The sequence below is a fragment of the Anomaloglossus baeobatrachus genome, chromosome 3 (assembly GCF_048569485.1).
Source record: "Anomaloglossus baeobatrachus isolate aAnoBae1 chromosome 3, aAnoBae1.hap1, whole genome shotgun sequence".
Classification (NCBI taxonomy): Eukaryota; Metazoa; Chordata; class Amphibia; order Anura; family Aromobatidae; genus Anomaloglossus; species Anomaloglossus baeobatrachus.
Genome location: NC_134355.1, coordinates 472,323,636 through 472,347,376, shown reverse-complemented (window position 1 = coordinate 472,347,376; position 23,741 = coordinate 472,323,636). Strand labels below are relative to the sequence as shown.

General features: G+C 49.6%; 1 protein-coding gene across 1 annotated transcript; it reads right to left on the bottom strand.

Annotated features, from left to right (window-relative positions):
* Nucleotides 1-1,659: 1,659 nt before the first annotated feature.
* MRPL47 (mitochondrial ribosomal protein L47) lies at nucleotides 1,660-23,707 on the bottom strand. Its single transcript, XM_075340594.1, has 7 exons — nucleotides 23,429-23,707; nucleotides 23,068-23,210; nucleotides 13,491-13,551; nucleotides 4,734-4,830; nucleotides 4,446-4,576; nucleotides 2,108-2,203; nucleotides 1,660-1,904 (listed from the first exon to the last, which is right to left on the bottom strand). The coding sequence occupies exons 1-7, from the start codon at nucleotides 23,488-23,490 to the stop codon at nucleotides 1,796-1,798; spliced, it is 699 nt and encodes a 232-aa protein (XP_075196709.1). The 5' UTR covers nucleotides 23,491-23,707; the 3' UTR covers nucleotides 1,660-1,795.
* Between the last annotated feature and the right edge of the window lie 34 nt (nucleotides 23,708-23,741).

Below are 23,741 nucleotides of genomic sequence, written 5' to 3'. Positions count from 1 at the left end.
CTAGGCATATAAATAATAGATTATTAGTTACACTTGATAAGGGTCTAGTTGTCCATAGCAACTAATCAGTGCTCAGCTTTCACTTTACCTCAGCAGTTTCCATGCTGAAAATTGAACTCTGGTTGCTATAGGCAACCACAACAATCTTACTGGGAGACAATTTTCTGAGGGGACTGATTATATACACACACACACACACTTGAAACCAGACGTTTACATACATATCATTAGTATTTGGTACAATTTTCCTTAAACTGTATGACTTGGGTCAAACGTTTTGCATATCCTTCCATAAACTTCTCACAATAGTTGGTAGGAATTTTGGCCCATTCCTTCTCCTGACAGAACTTATGTAACTGAGCCATGTTTGTAGGTCGCCTTGCTCGCACCTGCCTTTTCAGCTTTGCCCATAAATTTGCAATAGGATTGAGATCAGGGCTTTGTGATAGCCACTCAAAAACATTGACTTTGTTATCCTTAAGCCACTTTTTAACCAGTTTGGCAATATGCTTTGCATCATTGTTCATTTGGAAGACCTATTTCCTCCCAAGCTTTAAAAGTTCCTGGCTGATGTCTTGAGATGTTGCTTCAGTACTGCCACATAATGTCCTATCCTCATGATGTCATCTATTTTCTGAAGTGCTCCAGTTCCACCTGTAGCAAAACAAACCCACAACATGATGCTGCCACCCCCATGTTTCAGAGTTGGGATGGTGTTATTCTGTTTCAAAGCTTCTCCCTTTTCCCTCTAAACGTTACGATGGTCATTATAGCCAAACAGTTCAATTTTTGTTTCATCAGACCACAGGACAGATCTCCAAAAATTAAGGTCTTCGTTCCTGTGTGCTTTTGCAAGCATTAATCTGGCTTTTTTGTTTCTTTTCAAGTAATGGCTTCTTCCTGGCACGGTGGCCTTTCAGCCCATGTTGATACAGTAGTCGTTTCACTGTGGAAAATGACACAATCTTGCCTGCTTCCGCCAGCATCTTCACAATGTCTTGCTTTTGTTCTTGGTTTGCTATGCACATGTCTGACCAAAGCACATCTCTGGTACACAGAACCTGTCTCCTTCCCGAATGGTATGATGGTATACAAGATGAAGAGAACTGAGGTGTCCCAGCCACAACGCTGCCTGGGGACCGGTCTGGGCGGTATATGCCCCCCTCACCAGCCCGCCCCCACAAGGCTAATTTGCATGTGACACACCTGAAGAGCATTGCATGCAAGTTAGCCTTGTGGTGGTGTGCACTCACTCAGCATAAAGTGGTAGAAGCAACAGAGTGTGTGGCGGCAGCGTCTGAAGTCACTGACTATGTCAGAAATGGCCGGCACCACCTGCTGTGGCCATACTTTTAAGTATTTTCAGGATGCAGCCATGAATGGAGCCTGGACCTGGGGCTTAACAAAGCTAAGTAATTACCCCTGGCCCCTCCTCTTCACTGGGCGCCGTACACCAGTAAGAGCAGTAATGCCCTTATGGCAACCCTGGATCCAGTTAACTGACAGGTTTTGTTGTTTTTTTTTTTCCCCCTACCTTTGAATATTTAGGAAAAATAGGACTGACGTACAGTATGCGTCGGATGACGTTATACCTATACATTATTATTATTATTATTATGGCCCTGCGTTTGAACAGTTTCTCAGTGCTTGTTGACCATTGCCCTAAAATGCATTTCAGTTACAGACATTAATGGAATTTATTTGTTAGTTGACAAGCATGTGCAATATTAAACATAACCGATACATACCTAACTAAAAATGCAGGACGATTTATTGTACAAATGACCATTTTTTGTTAAGATTTGTTAGCTATGTGTGGGAACCTTTTCTCTAGTTTCTTTTGTTTGTCTTTTGCAGCATTTCTTTCTCTTGCCGCTGTTCGCAGCTGCTTCTCTAGTTTTAATCTGAAAGGACAAAAAAGTTGAAACAATGCAAATTCTTGACATACAGATCAAAGTTACGTACACAATGCAGAAAACTGATGCCTTTGACGCTCTATGATATATAATGATACTGTGAATATCAGACACACAATTTTCCAACAAAATATTAAATATTCTACATATAAAGGCTTTTAAATCTTCATTAAGCTTAATAAAAATCTTACCTATCATAATGATCAACATACGGCAAGGCATAAAACTTCTTTGTCCGGTAACGTGTGTTCATGTACCAAGGTATAGGCCATTCTTTGCATTTATGCCTGTAAAAATAGGGAGGGGAAAACAAAAAGCACACAAATTGTGAATGACTACAGCTGCAGAAAAATCTAACTCCTTAGCAATATTCCAGCTTTGTAACTTGCTTCCTCCCAGCTTAGTTACATCTATACATTCCCCCTTCATTATAGACGGATGGCTCGTGTTATTTCCAGTATGAGTAGTCATGTACATGCTCTTATGTATAAACAGGATGTCAGTTTCCAACTTCCTGAGAAATACCGAATATCATCCATCACCCACCAGATCCCTCCTGGAAGATCTCAGAGTACTCTCTACCCCACCCACCTCCGCCCTACTTGTTTGTCTATTTGTACCCCATACTATTGAGGATATCATTTCTGCTTTATAGAAGGACAGTGGCAAATTAGATGAGGTCATACAAAGATTAGTTGGAGAGTTAAGCAGCTTGTCTCACGCTGACCGTGTATATCTTTAAGTTAATCTTTGCTACTGGTCTGGGAGATGCGGCTTCAAACAACTAAAGGCTGACATGGGAGACCGCATGAAGCTGGTTCGCACAGGAGACTAAAACTCTGTAGGGCAAAGCTGCATCACTCAGGGCACGCCAAGACCCAGCAGGGCAAAGCTGCGTCACTCGGGGCACGCCAAGATCCCGCAGGGCAAAGCTGCGTCACTCGGGGCACGCCAAGACCCCGCAGGGCAAAGCTGCGTCACTCGGGGCACGCCAAGACCCAGCAGGGCAAAGCTGCGTCACTCGGGGCACGCCAAGACCCCGCAGGGCAAAGCTGCGTCACTCGGGGCACGCCAAGACCCCGCAGGGCAAAGCTGCGTCACTCAGGGCACGCCAAGACCCCGCAGGGCAAAGCTGCGTCACTCAGGGCACGCCAAGACCCCGCAGGGCAAAGCTGCGTCACTCAGGGCACGCCAAGACCCCGCAGGGCAAAGCTGCGTCACTCAGGGCACGCCAAGACCCCGCAGGGCAAAGCTGCGTCACTCAGGGCACGCCAAGACCCCGCAGGGCAAAGCTGCGTCACTCAGGGCACGCCAAGACCCCGCAGGGCAAAGCTGCGTCACTCAGGGCACGCCAAGACCCAGCAGGGCAAAGCTGCGTCACTCAGGGCACGCCAAGACCCCGCAGGGCAAAGCTGCGTCACTCAGGGCACGCCAAGACCCCGCAGGGCAAAGCTGCGTCACTCAAGGCATGTCAAGACTCTGTAGGGCAAAGCTGCGTCACTCATGGCATATCAAGACTGTGAGGCAAAGCTGCGTCACTCAGGGCATGCCAAGACTCTGCAGGGCAAAGCTGCGTTACTCAGGGCATATCAAGACTGTGAGGCAAAGCTGCGTCACTCAGGGGATGCCAAGAGTCTGCAGGGCAAAGCTGCGTCACTCAAGGCATATCAAGACTGTGAGGCAAAGCTGCATCACTCAGGGCATGCCAAAACTCTGCAGGACAAAGATAAAGATTTATTTGTATGTGTTACTCAGGACACGCCGAGACTCTGCAGGGCAAAGCTGTATTTCTTAGGATATGCATCAGGGGGCAACAATTCTCAGTTACTGATCTATCACAGGCTACCTATAGATAGATAGATGTAAGAGCATTATGTTGACACTTTGCACCCTCTTTAAAACCATGGCCACCATGAGAAATCTAGTTTTATTAGTGGAAGAAGGGATCCAGCACTACCATTATACTTATAGTAATAGCTCCTACTTTACAATAAAGGCTAATTTTCTCTATTTACTGCATGATTGCTTCTATTATGTAATCTTTACCAAAGCTATCCATTTGAAAAGATGAAGTATTTTTATTTTAGAGGAGGATAATATACACAAAGACCATATAGAAGCACACAGATTGGTAATTGGTCCATTTTGCAGAAAACCATTGACTCAATGTGTTCCCCTACCCCCACCACGATCCAGTAGGGTCTCTGCAGCATGAAGCATCTATACAAGTTGTCACTTCAGACAATCACTAGTTTTAGCAGTGTATGGTACTAGCCCAAAGATACGGACTAGCTGCAGAGATCACTTTACACGTTATGTCATTGATCCAGCCTAGCAAACTAAGACTGTCTGGAAGTGATGGCACTGGAGTGGCAGGGAATACATTATTTTTGGGAATTTTATTATAATGCTTCTTTTGCCAAATTGATTTTAATCTTGAAAAAAAACTTTTAAAGGCTCAATTTATTGCCCACTCAATGTTGGACATTGCAGTTTTCTCTGCAAGGTAAAATTACTAAAATGTTGTACCATGTAGTTTCTCCAAAACAGTCCTTTCTCCATTCGCCTGGTCGTGCCTTTTCCTGACCAGTCTGTAAGAGCCGAAGAGCATCTTCCCGTTCTGTAACCACCGTGTGAAGATTCTCCATAGACTTGGTTACCTGCAATAAAGTGAACAAATAATCAGGCTGTATATAGATTGCATACTCTATTTACTAAATGGCTAATATCATACATCTCCAAAGCAACATCAAAACCCTCATCACCCATGTGACAAAGAAACATTTATATATAGATCCATTCATTTCTTGCCGATACCTTGTAGAGACGCTCAGGACTTGGCATAGCTACTCTTTGTCGCTTGGACTCTTGTTCTAAAGTCATCAGCATGTTCTTTTCTTTTAATAAAACATACCTGAAAGTAAAGAAATATATTACTCCATCTACAATAATCACCTAATTTATAATTAGCGCCTTCCCTTAAAGGGAACCTGTCAGGTGCAATATGAAGCCAGGACCACGAGCAGTTCTAGGTGCATATTGCTAATCCCTGCCTAACCGTCCCTGTATACACTAGCATAGATAAAGGGATCTTTAGAAAAAGTATTTCTAAAGATCTCTGATCTTATGCTAATGAGCACGGGGACTAGTCCCAAGAGCGTTGCTTCCCTTGCCAGTCAGCCCCATTACCATGTTAGTATGCCCCTGTGGGTGTGCTAACATGCTAATGAATGTGCAGCGTCAGAGGATGATCTCACTCACCTCTCTGCTGCCATTGCCGCCCAATGCTGGATTTCGGCTCAGTGCGCATGACCCTGGAGTTTGGGTCATGCGCACTACTTCAGTTTAAAGCCAGGATGCGTACATCCGGCTTCATAGTGCGCTTGACCCAAACTCCGGGGTCATTCGCACTGAGCCGAAATCTAGCGTTGGGCGGCGATGGCAGCGGAGAGGTGAGTGAGATCATCCTCTGACGCTATGCATTCATTAGCATGTTTGCACACCCACAGGGACGTACTAACATGGTAATGGGGCTGACGAACAAGGGAAGCAACGCCCAGGGGACTAGTCTCCGTGATTATTAGCATAAGAAAAGATCTTTAGAAATACTTTTTCTAAAGATCTCTTTATGTATGCTACTAGATGCAGGGACGGTTAGGCTGGGATTAGCAATATGAACCCATAACTGCTTGTGATTCTGGCTGCATATTGAACCCGACAGGTTCCCTTTAACAAACAGGAATGCGAGGCCCACCCAACAGCCGAGGCGTTTGATGTGGAGTTCCACAGAATTTTGTCTATGTATTGCCTTCTCTTGACCAGGACATAGAGTACAACCCCTGGCAAAAAATATGGACTCACGTGGCTCTGAGGATGTTCATTCAGTTGTTTACTTTTGTTTAAAAAAAATCAGATCACAGACATGGCACAAAACTGAAGTAAGTTCAAATGGCAACTTTCTGGCTTTAAGAAACGCTAAAAAAAAATCATGAAAACAATGTGCTAGCCAGTAACTGTTACTTTTCAAGACCAAACAGGAGGAAAAATTATGGAATCATGAAAAACAAACAAAATAACACTCCAATACATCACTAGTATTTTGTTGCAGCACCTCTGGCTTTTATAACAGCTTGCAGTCTCTGAGGCGTGGACTTAATGAGTGACAAACAGTACTCATCATCAATCTGACTCCAACTTTCTCTGATTGCTGTTGCCAGATCAGCTTTGCAGGTTGGAGCCTTGTCATGGACCATTTTCTTCAACTTCCACCAAAGATTTTAAATTGGATTGAGATCCGGACTATTTGCAGGCCATGACATTGACCTTATGTGTCTTCTGTCAAGGAATGTTTTCACAGTTTTTGCTCTATGGCAAGATACATTATCATCTTGATAAATGATTTCATCATCCCCAAACATCCTTTCAATTGATGGGATAAGGAAAGTGTCCAACATTTCAATGTAAACTTGGGCATTTATTGAAGATGTAATGACAGCCATCTCCCCAGTGCCTTTACCTGACATGCAGCTCCATATCATCAATGACTGTGGAAATTTACATGTTCTCTTCAGGCAGTCACTTTATTGTTTAGCTTTTCTGTATGTAAATCCCATTTTCTTTAGGTGGTTTCTTACAGTTCGGTCGCAGACATTGACTCCAGTGTTCTCCCATTCGTTCCTCATTTGTTTTGTTGTGCATTTCCTGTTTTGGAGACATATTGCTTTAAGTTTCCTGTCTTGATGCTTTGATGTCTTTCTTGGTCTACCGGTATGTTTGCCTTTAACAACCTTCCCATGTTGTTTGTATTTGGTCCAGATTTTAGACACAGCTGACTGAACAACTAACATCTTTTGCAACATTGCGTGACGATTTACCCTATTTAAAGAGTTTGATAATAATCCTCTCATTTGTTCCAATTGACATCTCCTGTGTTGGAGCCATGGTTCATGTCAGTCCACTTGGTTCAACAGCTCTCCAAGGTGTGATCACTCCTTTTTAGATGCAGACTAACGCGCAGATCTTATTTGATGTAGGTGTTAGTTTTGGAAATAAAAATTTACAGGGTGATGCCATTATTTTTTTCCTCATAATTGAGTGATTCCATAATTTTTTCCCGTTTGGTCTTGAAAGAAGGGAATTTTGTTTACTTACCGTAAATTCCTTTTCTTCTAGCTCCAATTGGGAGACCCAGACAATTGGGTGTATAGCTTCTGCCTCCGGAAGCCACACAAAGTATTACACTTAAAAGTGTAAAGCCCCTCCCCTTCTGCCTATACACCCCCCGTGCATCACGGGCTCCTTAGTTTTGGTGCAAAAGCAAGAAGGAGGAAAAGTTATAAATTGGTTTAAAGTAAATTCAATCCGAAGGAATTTCGGAGAACTGAAACCATTCAACATGAACAACATGTGTACACAAAGAACAGCCCGAAGGGAACAGGGGCGGGTGCTGGGTCTCCCAATTGGAGCTAGAAGAAAAGGAATTTACGGTAAGTAAACAAAATTCCCTTCTTCTTTGTCGCTCCATTGGGAGACCCAGACAATTGGGACGTCCAAAAGCAGTCCCTGGGTGGGTAAAATAATACCTCGTAATAGAGCCGTAAAACGGCCCTTTCCTACAGGTGGGCAACCGCCGCCTGAAGGACTTGCCTACCTAGGCTGGCATCCGCCGAAGCATAGGTATGCACCTGATAGTGTTTCGTGAAAGTGTGCAGGCTCGACCAGGTAGCCGCCTGACACACCTGCTGAGCCGTAGCCTGGTGCCGCAAAGCCCAGGACGCACCCACGGCTCTGGTAGAATGGGCTTTCAGCCCTGAGGGAACCGAAAGCCCAGAAGATCGGTAAGCTTCGAGAATTGGTTCCTTGATCCACCGAGCCAGGGTTGATTTGGAAGCTTGTGACCCTTTACGCTGGCCAGCGACAAGGACAAAAAGTGCATCCAAGCGGCGCAGGGGCGCTGTACGAGAAATGTAGAGTCTGAGTGCTCTCACCAGATCTAACAAGTGCAAATCCTTTTCACACTGGTGAACTGGATGAGGACAAAAAGAGGGTAAGGAGATATCCTGATTGAGATGAAAGGGGGATACCACCTTAGGGAGAAATTCCGGAACCGGACGCAGAACCACCTTGTCCTGGTGAAACACCAGGAAAGGGGCTTTGCATGACAGCGCCGCTAGCTCAGACACTCTCCGAAGTGATGTGACTGCTACTAGGAAGACCACTTTCTGCGAAAGGCGTGAGAGAGAAATATCCTTCATTGGCTCGAAAGGTGGTTTCTGAAGAGCCATCAGCACCCTGTTCAGATCCCAGGGTTCTAACGGCCGCTTGTAAGGAGGGACTATGTGACAAACCCCCTGCAGGAACGTGCGTACCTGTGGAAGTCTGGCCAGGCGCTTCTGAAAAAACACAGAGAGCGCTGAGACTTGTCCCTTAAGAGAGCCGAGCGACAACCCTTTTTCCAATCCGGATTGAAGGAAGGAAAGAAAAGTGGGCAAGGCAAATGGCCAGGGAGAAAAACCCTGATCAGAGCACCAAGATAGGAATATCCTCCACGTCCTGTGGTAGGTCTTGGCGGACGTTGGTTTCCTAGCCTGTCTCATAGTGGCAATGACCTCTTGAGATAACCCTGAAGACGCTAGGATCCAGGACTCAATGGCCACACAGTCAGGTTGAGGGCCGCAGAATTCAGATGGAAAAACGGCCCTTGAGACAGCAAGTCTGGTCGGTCTGGTAGAGCCCACGGTTGGCCCACCGTGAGATGCCACAGATCCGGGTACCACGACCTCCTCGGCCAGTCTGGAGCGACGAGGATGGCGCGGCGGCAGTCGGACCTGATCTTGCGTAACACTCTGGGCAACAGTTCCAGAGGAGGAAACACATAAGGGAGTTGAAACTGCGACCAATCCTGAACTAAGGCGTCTGCCGCCAGAGCTCTGTGATCTTGAGACCGTGCCATGAATGTTGGGACCTTGTGGTTGTGCCGGGACGCCATTAGGTCGACGTCCGGCATCCCCCAGCGGCAACAGATCTCCTGAAACACGTCCGGGTGAAGGGACCATTCCCCTGCGTCCATGCCCTGGCGACTGAGAAAGTCTGCTTCCCAGTTTTCTACGCCCGGGATGTGAACTGCGGATATGGTGGAGGCCGTGGCTTCCACCCACATCAGAATCCGCCGGACTTCCTGGAAGGCTTGCCGACTGCGTGTTCCCCCTTGGTGGTTGATGTATGCCACCGCTGTGGAGTTGTCCGACTGAATTCGGATCTGCTTGCCTTCCAGCCACGGCTGGAACGCCTTTAGGGCAAGATACACTGCCCTTATCTCCAGAACATTGATCTGAAGGGAGGACTCTGTCGGAGTCCAGGTTCCCTGAGCCCTGTGGTGGAGAAAGACCGCTCCCCACCCTGACAGGCTCGCGTCCGTCGTGACCACAGCCCATGATGGGGGAAGGAAGGATTTCCCCTTCGACAGAGAAGTGGGGAGAAGCCACCACTGAAGGGAAGCCTTGGCTGCCCGTGAAAGGGAGACGTTCCTGTCGAGGGACGTCGACTTCCTGTCCCATTTGCGGAGAATGTCCCATTGAAGTGGACGCAGATGAAACTGCGCAAAAGGAACTGCCTCCATTGCTGCTACCATCTTCCCTAGGAAGTGCATGAGGCGCCTCAGTGGGTGTGACTGGCCTTGAAGGAGAGATTGCACCCCTGTCTGTAGTGAACGCTGTTTGTCCAGCGGAAGCTTCACTATCGCTGAGAGAGTATGAAACTCCATGCCAAGATATGTCAGTGATTGGGCCGGTGTCAGATTTGACTTTGGAAAATTGATGATCCACCCGAAACTCTGGAGAGTCTCCAAAGCAATGTTCAGGCTGTGCTGGCATGCCTCTTGAGAGGGAGCCTTGACCAGCAGATCGTCTAAGTAAGGGATCACCGAGTGTCCCTGAGAGTGTAGGACTGCTACCACTGCTGCCATGACCTTGGTGAAGACCCGTGGGGCTGTCGCCAGGCCGAAAGGCAGTGCCACGAACTGAAGGTGTTCGTCCCCTATGGCGAAACGCAGGAAGCGCTGATGCTCTGGTGCAATCGGTACGTGGAGATAAGCATCTTTGATGTCGATTGATGCCAGGAAGTCTCCTTGGGACATTGAGGCGATGACGAAGCGGAGCGATTCCATCCGGAACCGCCTGGTTTTTACGTGTTTGTTGAGCAGTTTTAGGTCCAGAACAGGACGGAAGGATCCGTCCTTTTTCGGTACCACAAACAAGTTGGAGTAAAAACCGTGACCCTGTTGCTGAAGAGGAACAGGGATCACCACTCCTTCCGCCTTCAGAGTGCACACTGCCTGAAGAAGAGCATCGGCTCTCTCGGGGGGCGGAGATGTTCTGAAAAATCGAGTCGGAGGACGAGAGCTGAACTCTATCCTGTAACCGTGGGATAGAATGTCTCTCACCCATCGGTCTTTTACCTGTGGCAGCCAGGCGTCGCAAAAGCGGGAAAGCCTGCCACCGACCGAGGATGCGGTGTGAGGAGGCCGAAAGTCATGAGGAGGCCGCCTTGGGAGCGGTTCCTCCGGCGGTCTTTTTAGGACGTGACTTAGACCGCCATGAATCGGCGTTCCTCTGATCCTTTTGAGGCCTTTTGGACGAGGAGAACTGACACCTTCCCGCGGGCCGAAAGGACCGAAACCTCGATTGTACCTTCCGTGGTTGAGGTCTGTTTGGTTTGGACTGGGGTAAGGAGGAGTCCTTTCCCTTGGATTGTTTAATGATTTCATCCAATCGCTCACCAAACAGGCGGTCGCCAGAAAATGGCAAACCGGTTAAGAACTTTTTGGAAGCGGAGTCTGCCTTCCATTCACGTAGCCACATGGCCCTGCGGACTGCCACCGAATTGGCGGATGCTACCGCCGTACGGCTCGTAGAGTCCAGGACAGCATTAATGGCGTAGGACGCAAACACCGACGCCTGAGAGGTTAAGGACACCACTTGCGGAGCAGATGTACGTGTGACTGCATTAATCTGCGCATGACAAGCTGAGATAGCTTGGAGTGCCCAGACGGCTGCGAATGCTGGAGCAAAAGACGCGCCGATAGCTTCATAGATGGATTTCAACCATAGCTCCATCTGTCTGTCAGTGGCATCCTTGAGTGAAGCCCATCTTCCACTGCTACTATGGATCTAGCCGCCAGTCTGGAGACAGGAGGATCCACCTTAGGACACTGAGCCCAGCCCTTGACAACGTCAGGGGGGAAGGGATAACGTGTATCCTTAAGGCGCTTGGAAAAACGCTTATCTGGACAAGCTCGGTGTTTCTGGACTGCCTCTCTGAAGTCAGAGTGATCCAGAAACATACTCAATGTACGCTTGGGAGACCTGAAACGGAATTTCTCCTGCTGAGAAGCTGACTCCTCAATTGTAGGAGCTGGTGGAGAAATATCCAACACCTGATTGATGGTTGCTATAAGGTCATTCACTATGGCATCACCATCAGGTGTATCCAGGTTGAGAGCGGTCTCAGGATCAGAATCCTGATCTGCTACCTCCGCTTCATCATCCAGAGAGTCCTCCTGCTGAGACCCTGAACAGTGTGATGAAGTCGAGTGAATTTCCCAGCGAGCCCGCTTAGGCGGCCTGGGACTGCGGTCCATGTCAGAGACCTCACCCTGGGACCCATGGGTCACCCCAGGAGCACTTTGCTGCTCCAATTGAGAGGGGCCTGGGGTCAATGATTGAACAGTGCCCGGGGCCTGAGTCACCGGTCTGGACTGTAAGGCTTCTAGTATCCTAGCAGACCATTTATCCATACTCTCAGACAGTTTGTCAGCAAATACTGCAAACTCCGTCCCTGTCACCTGGACAGTGGTAGCAGGTGGTTCCACCTGGGCCACCAGTAGCAGAGGCTCCGGCTGAGTAAGTGCCACAGGGGCCGAGCATTGCACACAATGAGGGTCAGTGGAACCTGCCGGTAGTATAGCCGCACATGAGGTACAGGTTGCAAAGTAAGTCTGTGCTTTGGCACCCTTGCTTTTTGCGGACGACATGCTGTTGTCTCCTCTGAGTACAATCCAGGAGGGTATATAGCCAAAAATCAACAGTGCGACCGTACAGTGTAAATGTATAGCATATATATATATGTACACGCCGGCACTCAGTGGGGCCAGTACCTCAGGTGCTGCTTACCGACCGCTCAAAGCGGTTGCGTGATCACCAGATTCCCTGCCTGGGCCTCCCAGAGCCTGTTGTCTCTCCTCTCCAGCGTCAGAAGTGCTGACAGGAATGGCTGCCGGCGTTCTGTGGGGAGGAGGGGGCCGTGGGCGTGCCCTAGAAAGTGCGGGAATCTGGAGCCCCACTGTGCTGAATGAGGGGGGAGGAGGATACAAAGTATACTCCAGCCCTCAGCGCTGACGTCCTGTGCAGCGTCCCGCCCTTCCCCTGACTGACAGGCCTGGGGGCGGGAATATGCGATACTAGGCCGCAAAAGCCGGGGACTAAAGTTATAAGCGCGGCCGGCATATAAGCGCGGCCGGCGCGGTAGTCCCCGGCGCACTAACACACCCAGCAGTGCTGCAGTGTATATGGCACAAGCGCTCCATGCGCGGTCCCCACGGGGACACAGAGTACCTCACAGTAGCAGGGCCTTGTCCCTGACGATACCCGGCTCCTGTCCAGCAGATTCCCCAGGGGCTGCGGAGGGAGCACGGTCCCAGTGCCTTGAGACAGATTAGGATCCCACTTCACCCAGAGCCCATTAAGGGATGGGGAAGGAAAACAGCATGTGGCTCCTGCCTATGTACCCGCAATGGGTACCTCAACCTTAACAGCACCGCCGACCAGAGTGGGGTGAGAAGGGAGCATGCTGGGGGCCCTGTTATGGGCCCTCTTTTCTTCCATCCGACATAGTCAGCAGCTGCTGCTGACTAAGATGTGGAGCTATGCGTGGATGTCAGCCTCCTTCGCACAAAGCATAAAAACTGAGGAGCCCGTGATGCACGGGGGGTGTATAGGCAGAAGGGGAGGGGCTTTACACTTTTAAGTGTAATACTTTGTGTGGCCTCCGGAGGCAGAAGCTATACACCCAATTGTCTGGGTCTCCCAATGGAGCGACAAAGAAAGTAACCGTTACTAGCTAGCACATTATGTTTTCATGATTTTTTTTAGTGTTTCTTAAAGCCAGAAAGTTGACATTTGAAATGACTTTAGTTTTGTGCCATGTCTGAAATCTGCTTTTTTAAACAAAAGTAAACAACTGAATGAACATCCTTAGAGCCAGGTGAGTCCATAATTTTTGCCAGGGTTTGTAGTACTTTGAAGATCCAGGAAAATATCTTGCTGATAAGAAATGACCCAATGTCCATAGTTTTCTCTGTAAGGTTTATTTTATGTAGGAGATTTGTTGCAAATATTTCTCTGACTGATGATCTCTTCTAATTATCTGAATGGGGTTGTTTTGGCAACAAGCACATAGTTTCAGCTAGCTCTGTGTAGATTTTGGGGAAATCACAAAAAAATCCTGAAAAAAATCTGGTACTTGAGAATAAACCCCAAGTTGGTAAGATTTTCTTTCCCATTAGTTGGAGTTACTAACCAAAGTTTGTGCAAGTCTTCACTGCTTTTGCATCTCAGTTGGTTAATGGTCCATAAATCACCTGAAAGCAAAGTGACAATGTCATAAAACCAAGTCAGGTAGAAACCTCAGCTCTTGTATCACTTCACTGACATATTACAAGCTGATCACAGCACTGGTATCTGCACATGAAAGAATGAGCCACACGCAGCTACTCCGGATAAAACAATGATTACACACAGATTATGCTGTATTAAAGCACCACTCCAGCGGTTTTATATTTTCTTTATCGTTCCTTTGGGAGACCCACAAAAGAATTTACGGTAAGTAAACAAAATTCTCTTTTTTTTCACCACTGGAGTGGTGCTTTGAATCTAAGGTCCCAGCTCCCAGTCTTATACTCACCCTCCGCTGTCTTCAACTTTTAATCGATGCTGCTCCGTTCCAGCGGCGCCATCTTGTGTCTGTAATGTCTGACTGCTCGGAAATCAGAAGTTGGGTCACAAGCTTTCAATGCAAGTCTATAAAACCCAGAAAACGGCTCTCTTAGACTTTTATTGAGTTGTGAAGTCTGGCGTACTCTATGAAAGACAGAAGCAGCCGACAGGTCATAAAATGGAGAAGACTGATGGGAGCAATGGCGAGAAAAGATGATTATTGCGGTAAGTAAGAGAAGGGACAGGGAAATTAGATTAGAAGCAACACTCCAGCTGAGGAATAACAAAAACACGCTGGAGTGGTGCTCTAAAATGGTGTACCCAGGTTACAAAGTTATGTCAGATTACCGCTCAAGGGTCTTACTTCTGGGATTCTCACTGATCCTAAGAACGAAGGAGCTGTAGTGATGTTTAGGCGCTGCTCTACCCTCAATGTTATTTCTGTAGACAACAGCCCCAGTAAACCACCTGTACAAGGATCTGCAGCCGGCTCCGTTTACATCAACGGGATGCGCTGGGGTCTGGCACAGCGGGTGGCCCAAGAGGGCTGATGTCCAGGGTAAAGAAGGGAATTTTGTTACTTACCGTAAATTCCTTTTCTTCTAGCTCTTATTGGGAGACCCAGACGATTGGGGTATAGCTACTGCCCTCCGGAGGCCACACAAAGCACTACACTAAAAAGTGCAAGGCCCCTCCCCTTCTGGCTATACCCCCCCGTGGTATCACGGGTTCTCCAGTTTTAGTGCCAAAGCAAGAAGGAGGAAGCCAATAACTGGTTTAAACAAATTAACTCCGAATAACGTCGGAGAACTGAAAAACCGTTCAACATGAACAACATGTGTACCCGCAAACAACAATAAAATCCCGAAGGACAACAGGGCGGGTGCTGGGTCTCCCAATAAGAGCTAGAAGAAAAGGAATTTACGGTAAGTAACAAAATTCCCTTCTTCTTCAGCGCTCTATTGGGAGACCCAGACGATTGGGACGTCCAAAAGCTGTCCCTGGGTGGGTAAAGAGATACCTCATGTTAGAGCTGCAAAAACAGCCCTCCCCTACGGGGATGTCACTGCCGCCTGCAGGACTCTTCTACCTAAGCTGGCATCCGCCGAAGCATAGGTATGCACCTGATAATGTTTGGTGAAAGTGTGCAGACTCGACCAGGTAGCTGCCTGGCACACCTGTTGAGCCGAAGCCTGGTGTCGTAATGCCCAGGACGCACCCACGGCTCTGGTTGAGTGGGCTTTTAGCCCTGAAGGGACCGGAAGCCCCGCAGAACGGTAGGCCTCTAGAATTGGTTCTTTGATCCATCGAGCCAGGGTGGCTTTAGAAGCCTGCAACCCCTTGCGCGGACCAGCGACAAGGACAAAAAGTGCATCGGAACGGCGCATGGGCGCCGTGCGGGAAATGTAGATTCTGAGTGCTCTCACCAGATCTAGCAAACGTAAGTCCTTTTCATACCGGTGAACCGGATGAGGACAGAAGGAAGGCAAGGATATATCCTGATTAAGATGAAACGAGGAGACGACCTTAGGGAGAAACTCCGGAATGGGGCGCAGCACTACCTTGTCCTGGTGGAACACCAGGAAGGGAGCCTTGGATGACAGAGCTGCCAGCTCCGACACTCGCCGAAGCGATGTGATCGCAACAAGAAACGCCACTTTCTGTGACAGGCGAGAAAAGGAAACTTCCTTCAGAGGCTCGAAAGGCGGCTTCTGGAGAGCAACTAGTACCCTGTTCAGATCCCATGGATCTAACGGCCGCTTGTACGGGGGCACAATATGACAGACCCCCTGCAGGAACGTGCGCACCTTAGGAAGACGTGCTAGACGCTTCTGAAAAAACACGGAAAGTGCCGATACTTGCCCTTTAAGGGAGCTGAGCGACAAGCCCTTTTCTAACCCCGATTGCAGGAAAGAAAGAAAAGTGGGCAATGCAAATGGCCAGGGAGACACTCCCTGAGCGGAACACCAGGATAAGAAAATCTTCCACGTTCTGTGGTAGATCTTAGCAGAAGTCGACTTTCTAGCCTGTCTCATTGTGTCTACAACTCCTTGGGATAATCCTGCAGACGCTAGGATCCAGGACTCAATGGCCACACAGTCAGGTTCAGGGCCGCAGAATTCTGATGGAAAAACGGCCCTTGGGACAGTAAGTCTGGTCGGTCTGGCAGTGACCACGGTCGACCGACCGTGAGATGCCACAGATCCGGATACCACGATCTCCTCGGCCAGTCTGGGGCGACGAGTATGACGCGGCTGCAATCGGATCTGATCTTGCGTAACACTCTGGGCAGGAGTGCCAGAGGTGGGAAGACGTATGGGAGCCGGAACTGCGACCAATCTTGAACTAAGGCGTCTGCCGCCAGAGCTCTTTGATCGCGCGACCTCGCCATGAATGCCGGGACCTTGTTGTTGTGCCGGGACGCCATTAGGTCGACGTCCGGCACTCCCCATCGGCGACAGATTTCCTGCAACACTTCCGGGTGAAGGGACCACTCCCCTGCGTCCATGCCCTGGCGACTGAGGAAGTCTGCTTCCCAATTTTCTACGCCTGGGATGTGAACCGCGGATATGGTGGATGCTGTGTCCTCCACCCACATTAGAATGCGCCGGACTTCTTGGAATGCTTGCCGACTGCGCGTCCCTCCTTGGTGGTTGATGTATGCCACCGCTGTGGAGTTGTCCGACTGGATTCGGATCTGCTTTCCTTCCAGCCACTGTTGGAAGGCCAGTAGGGCAAGATACACTGCCCTGATTTCCAGAACATTGATCTGAAGGGTGGACTCCTGCGGAGTCCACGTCCCCTGGGCCCTGTGGTGGAGAAACACTGCTCCCCACCCTGACAGACTCGCATCTGTCGTGACCACTGCCCAGGATGGGGGCAGGAAGGATCTTCCCTGAGACAATGAGGTGGGAAGGAGCCACCATTGTAGAGAGTCCTTGGCCGTCTGGGAAAGAGAGACTTTCCTGTCCAGGGACGTTGACTTCCCGTCCCATTGGCGGAGAATGTCCCATTGAAGTGGGCGCAGATGAAACTGCGCAAAGGGAACTGCTTCCATGGCTGCCACCATCTTCCCGAGGAAGTGCATGAGGCGCCGTAAGGGGTGCGACTGGCCTTGAAGGAGGGATTGCACCCCTGTCTGTAGGGACCGCTGCTTGTTCAGCGGAAGCTTCACTCTCGCTGCTCGAGTATGAAACTCCATGCCAAGATACGTTAGCGACTGTGACGGTGACAGATTCGACTTTGGAAAGTTGATGATCCATCCGAACGTCTGTAGAGTCTCCAGCGTAGCATGTAGACTGAGTTGGCATGCCTCTTGAGAGGGTGCCTTGACAAGTAGATCGTCTAGGTAAGGGATCACCGAGTGTCCCTGAGAGTGCAAGACTGCTACCACCGCCGCCATGACCTTGGTGAAGACCCGGGGGGCTGTCGCCAGACCGAATGGCAGAGCTACAAACTGAAGATGGTCGTTTCCTATCACAAAACGTAGAAAACGTTGATGTTCTGTAGCAATTGGCACGTGGAGATAAGCATCTTTGATGTCTATTGAGGCAAGGAAGTCTCCTTGAGACATTGAGGCAACGACAGAGCGGAGGGTTTCCATCCGGAACCGTCTGGCGTGCACATGATTGTTGAGCAGCTTTAGATCCAGAACAGGACGGAACGAGCCGTCCTTTTTTGGAACCACAAAGAGATTGGAGTAAAACCCTCGCCCTTGTTCCTGAGGCGGTACAGGGACCACTACTCCTTCCGCTCTTAGGGAGTCCACCGCCTGCAGCAGGGCATCTGCTCGGTCTGGATGTGGAGAGGTTCTGAAGAACCGAGCTGGAGGACGAGAACTGAACTCGATTCTGTACCCGCGAGACAAAATGTTTGTCACCCACCGGTCTTTGACCTGTGCCATCCAAATGTCGGAAAAGCGGGAGAGCCTGCCCCCGACCGGAGATGCGGAGGGGGGGGGCTGGAAGTCATGAGGTAGCCGCTTTGGAAGCGGTTCCTCCATTTGCTTTCTTGGGGCGTGCGTGAGCCCGCCAGGAATCTGAGACTCTTTGCGTCCTCTGAGTCCCTTTGGACGAGGAGAATTGTGTCTTGCCCGAACCTCGAAAGGACTGAAACCTCTGCTGCCATTTTTTCTGCTGAGGTTTGCTTGATCTGGGCTGGGGTAAGGAAGAGTCTTTACCCTTGGACTGTTTAATGATGTCAGCCAATGGCTCGCCAAACAGTCTATCTCTAGATAAAGGCAAGCTGGTTAAACATTTTTTGGAACCAGCATCTGCTTTCCAGTCCTTTAACCACAAGGCTCTGCGCAAAACTACCGAATTGGCGGACGCCATTGAGGTGCGGCTGGTAGATTCTAGGACCGCATTGATAGCGTAAGACGCAAACGCAGACATCTGCGAGGTAAGGGACGCCACTTGCGGCACCGCTGGATGTATGATAGCATCCACTTTTGCTAAACCAGCTGAAATAGCTTGGAGTGCCCATACGGCTGCGAATGCTGGAGCAAACGACGCGCCGATAGCTTCATAGACAGATTTTAACCAAAGGTCCATCTGTCTGTCATTGACATCCTTAAGTGAAGCGCCATCCTCCACTGCAACTATGGATCTAGCTGCAAGTTTGGAAATCGGGGGGTCTACTTTTGGACACTGGGTCCAGCGCTTGACCACATCAGGGGGGAAAGGAAAACGTGTATCCTTAGAACGTTTAGAGAAACGCCTTTCTGGATGAGCGTCGTGTTTCTGGATTGACTCTCTGAAGTCAGAGTGATCCAAGAAAGCACTCAATTTACGCTTGGGATAGAGGAAACGAAACTTCTCCTGCTCTGCAGCTGCCTCCTCTGCAGAAGGAGCTGGGGGAGAAATATCCAACAGTCTATTGATGGCTGAGATAAGCTCGTTTACCATGGCGTCCCCATCCGGGGTATCCAGATTGAGAGGGGTTCCAGGATAAGACTCCTGATCACTCTCTTCAGACGCATCACAGGGCGACTGATTGCGCTGAGACCCTGAGCAGTGTGATGACGTTGAGGGTCTTTCCCAGCGAGCTCGCTTAGGGTGGCTGGGGCTATCATCTGAGTCATAATACTCAGCCTGGGAAGCCGGGGACCCCCTTGCAGTCTGGATTAATTCCAACTGAGGGGGATTAGAGGACAGAGACCTCGCCGTGTCCATAGACTGAGCCCCAGTCATGGATTGCAAAGTCTCAAGGATTTTTGCCATAGTCACAGACATTCCATCAGCAAAAACTGCAAAGTCTGTCCCTGACACCGGGGCAGGACTTACAAGCGTCTCAGCCTGGGTCACTACCCCTCCGGACTCCGGCTGGCGAAGCAGCACCGGATCTGAGCATTGCACACAATGGGGGTCTTTGGAACCTGCTGGTAGAGCAGCCCCACATGCAGCACACGCAGTGTACACAGCCCTAGCCTTGGCAGCCTTGCGTTTTGTGGATGACATGTTGCTGCCTCCTCAGAGCGATCTGGGTCCAGCCAGGAAGCGACCTCCCAGTGCAAGAAATAAATAAATATATATATCTGGTGACACAGTACACCAATGCACACTGAGGCACTAGAGGGGCCAGCTGAAATGCCGCTTACCGCCCGCTTAAGAGCGGGTGTGTGGTCTCCAAAAGCCCCCTAGTCCAGGTCTCCCAGAGCCTTGCGTCCTTCCTCCAGCCAGACTGCATGTAATGGCTGCCGGCGTCCTGGGAGAGGAGGGGGGGCGGGCCCTGGGCGTTCCTGGCTAAGAGCGGGAAGCCTGCTTCCCTCTGTGCCTAGTGAGAGGGCTGGAGCATGTAAATCAGGCTCCAGCCCTCGTCGCTGCTGCGAAACAGCGTCTCTCCCCTACCCTGATTGACAGGGTGGGGGCGGGAACGAAGCGGAGCTAGGCCGCAAAAAGCCGGGGACTAAAGTTATAAACGCCGCCGCCGTAAAAGCGCGGTCGGCGTGTCCCCGGCGCACCACAAGTCACAGCAGCGCCGCCCGATCCAGTGGGGGTCGGCGCTGCGTTCCCACAACACAAAGTCCCCCAGTAAACTGTAGGAACACTAACTCCAACGTTACGGTCCCCGGCACACTACAACACCCAGCCAGCCCGGAGTGTGTCTGTGCCTGCCGGGGACACAGAGTACCTGTATGATGCAGGGCCATGTCCCTGATTGTACTCCTGCTCCGTATCCATCAGGTGCTATGGGTCTGTGGATGGAGCCCGGCGTCAGAGCTTAGAGGCCGGCAGGATCCCACTTCCACAGAGCCCTACAAGGGGATGTGGAAGGAAAACAGCATGTGGGGCTCCAGCCCCTGTACCAGCAATAGGTACCTCAACCTTACAACACCATCCACGGGTGAGAAGGGAGCATGCTGGGGGCCCTATATGGGCCCTCTTTTCTTCCATCCGAAATAGTCAGCAGCTACTGCTGACTAAAATCTGTGGAGCCATGCGTGGATGTCTGACCTCCTTCGCACAAAGCTTGAAAACTGGAGAACCCGTGATACCACGGGGGGGTATAGCCAGAAGGGGAGGGGCTTTGCACTTTTTAGTGTAGTGCTTTGTGTGGCCTCCGGAGGGCAGTAGCTATACCCCAATCGTCTGGGTCTCCCAATAGAGCGCTGAAGAAACAATGAATGCAACACCGCGCTGACAGGGGAGCAGGACCAGCAGGGGATCAGTCATTTATAGAGAACAGTAATGGGGGAACCCGAACTGTAAAGTTTTGGGTCCGTACCGGATACCTAGTGTCCATGCACAGACCCTGAACACAGACTTCTTAGGAAACTTCGTGTTCGGGTTCGGCCACCTGACTAATGATAGACATAAAAATAAATAAAAGTAAAAACAAAAAAACATAAAAGGAATAAAGCAGGAGTTTTACACTTAACTGAGTCTCCCGTGAGCCTGTAACTACTTCGGGGTCTGCTCATTAACCCTCGTATATATTCACTGCTTCCTCCGCCCACCGTCAGTCTCAGCATCTGTGACTGGTTGCAGTCAGACCAAACCCCCACTCCACCTAAACTGTGTTTCTTCGCCAAATTCATGTAACAAATCTGCATCTCCTGGCCAAAAATATTGCATCAAAACCGCACAGTGTTTTGCCAAAAAATGCAGTTTTAGAGCAGGAATTTAGTGTAGAAATTCCAGCACCAAATCTGCATCTCTTGAAAAAAAAAAAACAACCATTGTTTTCTGCCAGGAGATACAGGTCTCACTAAACTCAATGAGTTCACCTGAGGCGAGGTCACCGAGTGCAACTGAGGAGAGTTTACCTACGGTCAAAGGTTGGGTACCTTGGGAACCTCCAACTGTGACCGCAGGTAAACTCGATGACGTGGGAACCTCACAGCGGTGGCTCAGTGTCTGCCAGAAGCTGCAGAGGGCAGTCATGTTTACTAATGTACCTGTGCATGGCGACTTCAGTATGTAACAGAGCTGGCATCGTTGTGGGACCTTGTGTGGATTACCTTGGATCTGGGTGTTTGGGGGGTTAATAAATTGGAAAAAATGGTGGATTATTTTGTATTTTATTGCAAATAAAGTATATTTCGGTGTTTGTGTTTTTTCTTTTCCCTTACAGGATTAGTTGTGGAGAGGGGGGGGGGGGGCGGGTTTCATAGACCCCTACCTAATACTAATCTAGGGTATAGTGGCAGCTGTTAGCTGTCATTAACCCCTTGTATTGCGGTAATTACAACCACACCAGGATGAGCTGAGTAAAGCTCTGGAACTGTCGCATCTCATGGATGCGACAATTCTGGGCGTCTGCAGGGTGCTATTTTTAGGCTGGAGCGGCCCAATGACCATGGGCCTTCCCAGCCTGAGAATACCAGCCCCAAGCTGTCATCTTTATCACAGCTAGGTATGGAAATTGGGGGGGGGGACAGCACTGAGTTTTTTAAAATTATTTAAATAATTTTTAAAAAAGTCGCATTCGGTTCTTCGGCCTGTAGCTGTATGCTTTATCTGTACTGGGTATCATAACATGGGGGGACCCTATGCCAATATAGAAACACATTCCAACCAATCACAGACACTGGCAGACAGGGTTGGGGTGCGGTCTGACTGCAAGCAATCACAGACGACGGGACTGACAATGGGCGGGGGAAGCAGCAGCAAATATGTATAAGAATTAATGAGCGGACCCCAAATCAGCATTACAGCTGTGGTGGAGATTCGGTAAGTATAATTCTCCTGCTTTGCAGTCCCCCCCAGCCCTTTCTACCACCATTTTGTAGCACAATATTTGGGTCTCCATAGACTTATATGGGGTTTGGCGTCCGGTAGTGATGTGTCGGTCGCGAACGATCCGACACAAAGATCCGGCTCCGAGCTGTGACTGACAGGAGCCGGATCACTAGTGTGAGCCAATAAAATCTCTAAATGGCTCTTTTCACTGCTGAAACCCCGCCTACTCAACAATCTAATTGGTCACTTGTAAGTGGGCGGGGTTTTGCCGCGGTTGGGCGGGGTTTCAGCGGCGTCACTATAATCTTAAATATGTGTTCACCTGGGGTGATAAGGAGCTGAGAACGATCTTTTTGGTGAGCAGAGCCATGGGAACCGGATCACCAAAAAGAGCCGGACTGCCCATCACTAGCGTCCGGACTTTTTTTTTTAAAGTCCAGCTGAACTCGAACATCTACAGGTTTGCCCATTGTGGGTTGTCCAGAGATGGAGAGCGCCTTTAAGGCTGCTTTCACACAACTGGTTTTTGCAGTGCGGCTCAATCCGGCTCAAAAACCTATGCAACGGATGCGGCGAAAAATTTGGATCCGTTGCATAAGTTTTTCCACGCGACCCATATGTTTTTTGACGGATGCGGCTTGATACTGAGCATGCGCAGTGCAAAAAAACGCATCCGGCCGCCGGACGTGGTTTTTGCCGCAGGACGCCGCATCCAGCGTCCATAGGCTTGCATTGTAAATCGCGCCGGATCCAGTGCAATGCGGTTTTTCGCCGCACAAAAAAACGTGCCATCCGGCTGCCGCATGGGCTAAATATGCTGTATCCGGCAAAAAACTGACAGTTGTGTTTTTTCTGCAAACCGCCATATTGTGCCGTTCAGCAAAAACCGGATGTGTGAAAGCAGCCTAAGCCAAGAGTTCGGATATTTTTCTCTTATTTTAGGAGGAGATAACAAGTAAATCACATTTATCGGCTCACCAGACTTCACGGTATTTTCTCCCCAATTTTTAGGGTCATCGAAGAATTCGTCCAGTCCTCTACGAGCAGCTGATGAGTGGATCGAGGAGCACTGGAGCCGACAAGCCGTAGCACTGGGTCTCACCGCCAAACCATAGAAGAGGCTGGAATAGAAGAGCACACGTGACGTCACTGGCCTGCACGCTGGGACTTGTAGTTCTTGTTCTGTATCACTGCTGACAACTTGTCCTTGTAGTTCATGGCTCCACTGCGGTAGTCAGATGCCCCAACCATACACAGGACCCCCGTATACGCAGCCCCCCGGCCATACACAGGACCCCCGTATACGCAGCCCCCCTATCATACACAGGACCCAGCCCACCTGGAGAGGACACGCACGGACACCTGACCCCCACTCAGCAGTCCCCTGACAGCGGCCGCCATGTTGTCAGACACTCATCTCCCACAATGCTCCGGGGCCGGAAGTCAGCGCCCGTGTATTATCCGTACACTGTCAATGCGGCCTCCGTGATAACGGAATGATATGAAAAGCGCCCAGAAATGTCACAGGGCTGTGATACTAAGGGACGGGTAAGGGCAGTGTTACATCGAACTGACAATAACTGTAATGTGTGTAATTTCGGCGCAGACTCTGAAGAAGCAGAATACATGTCTTTGTGCCCCAGAGGACACCG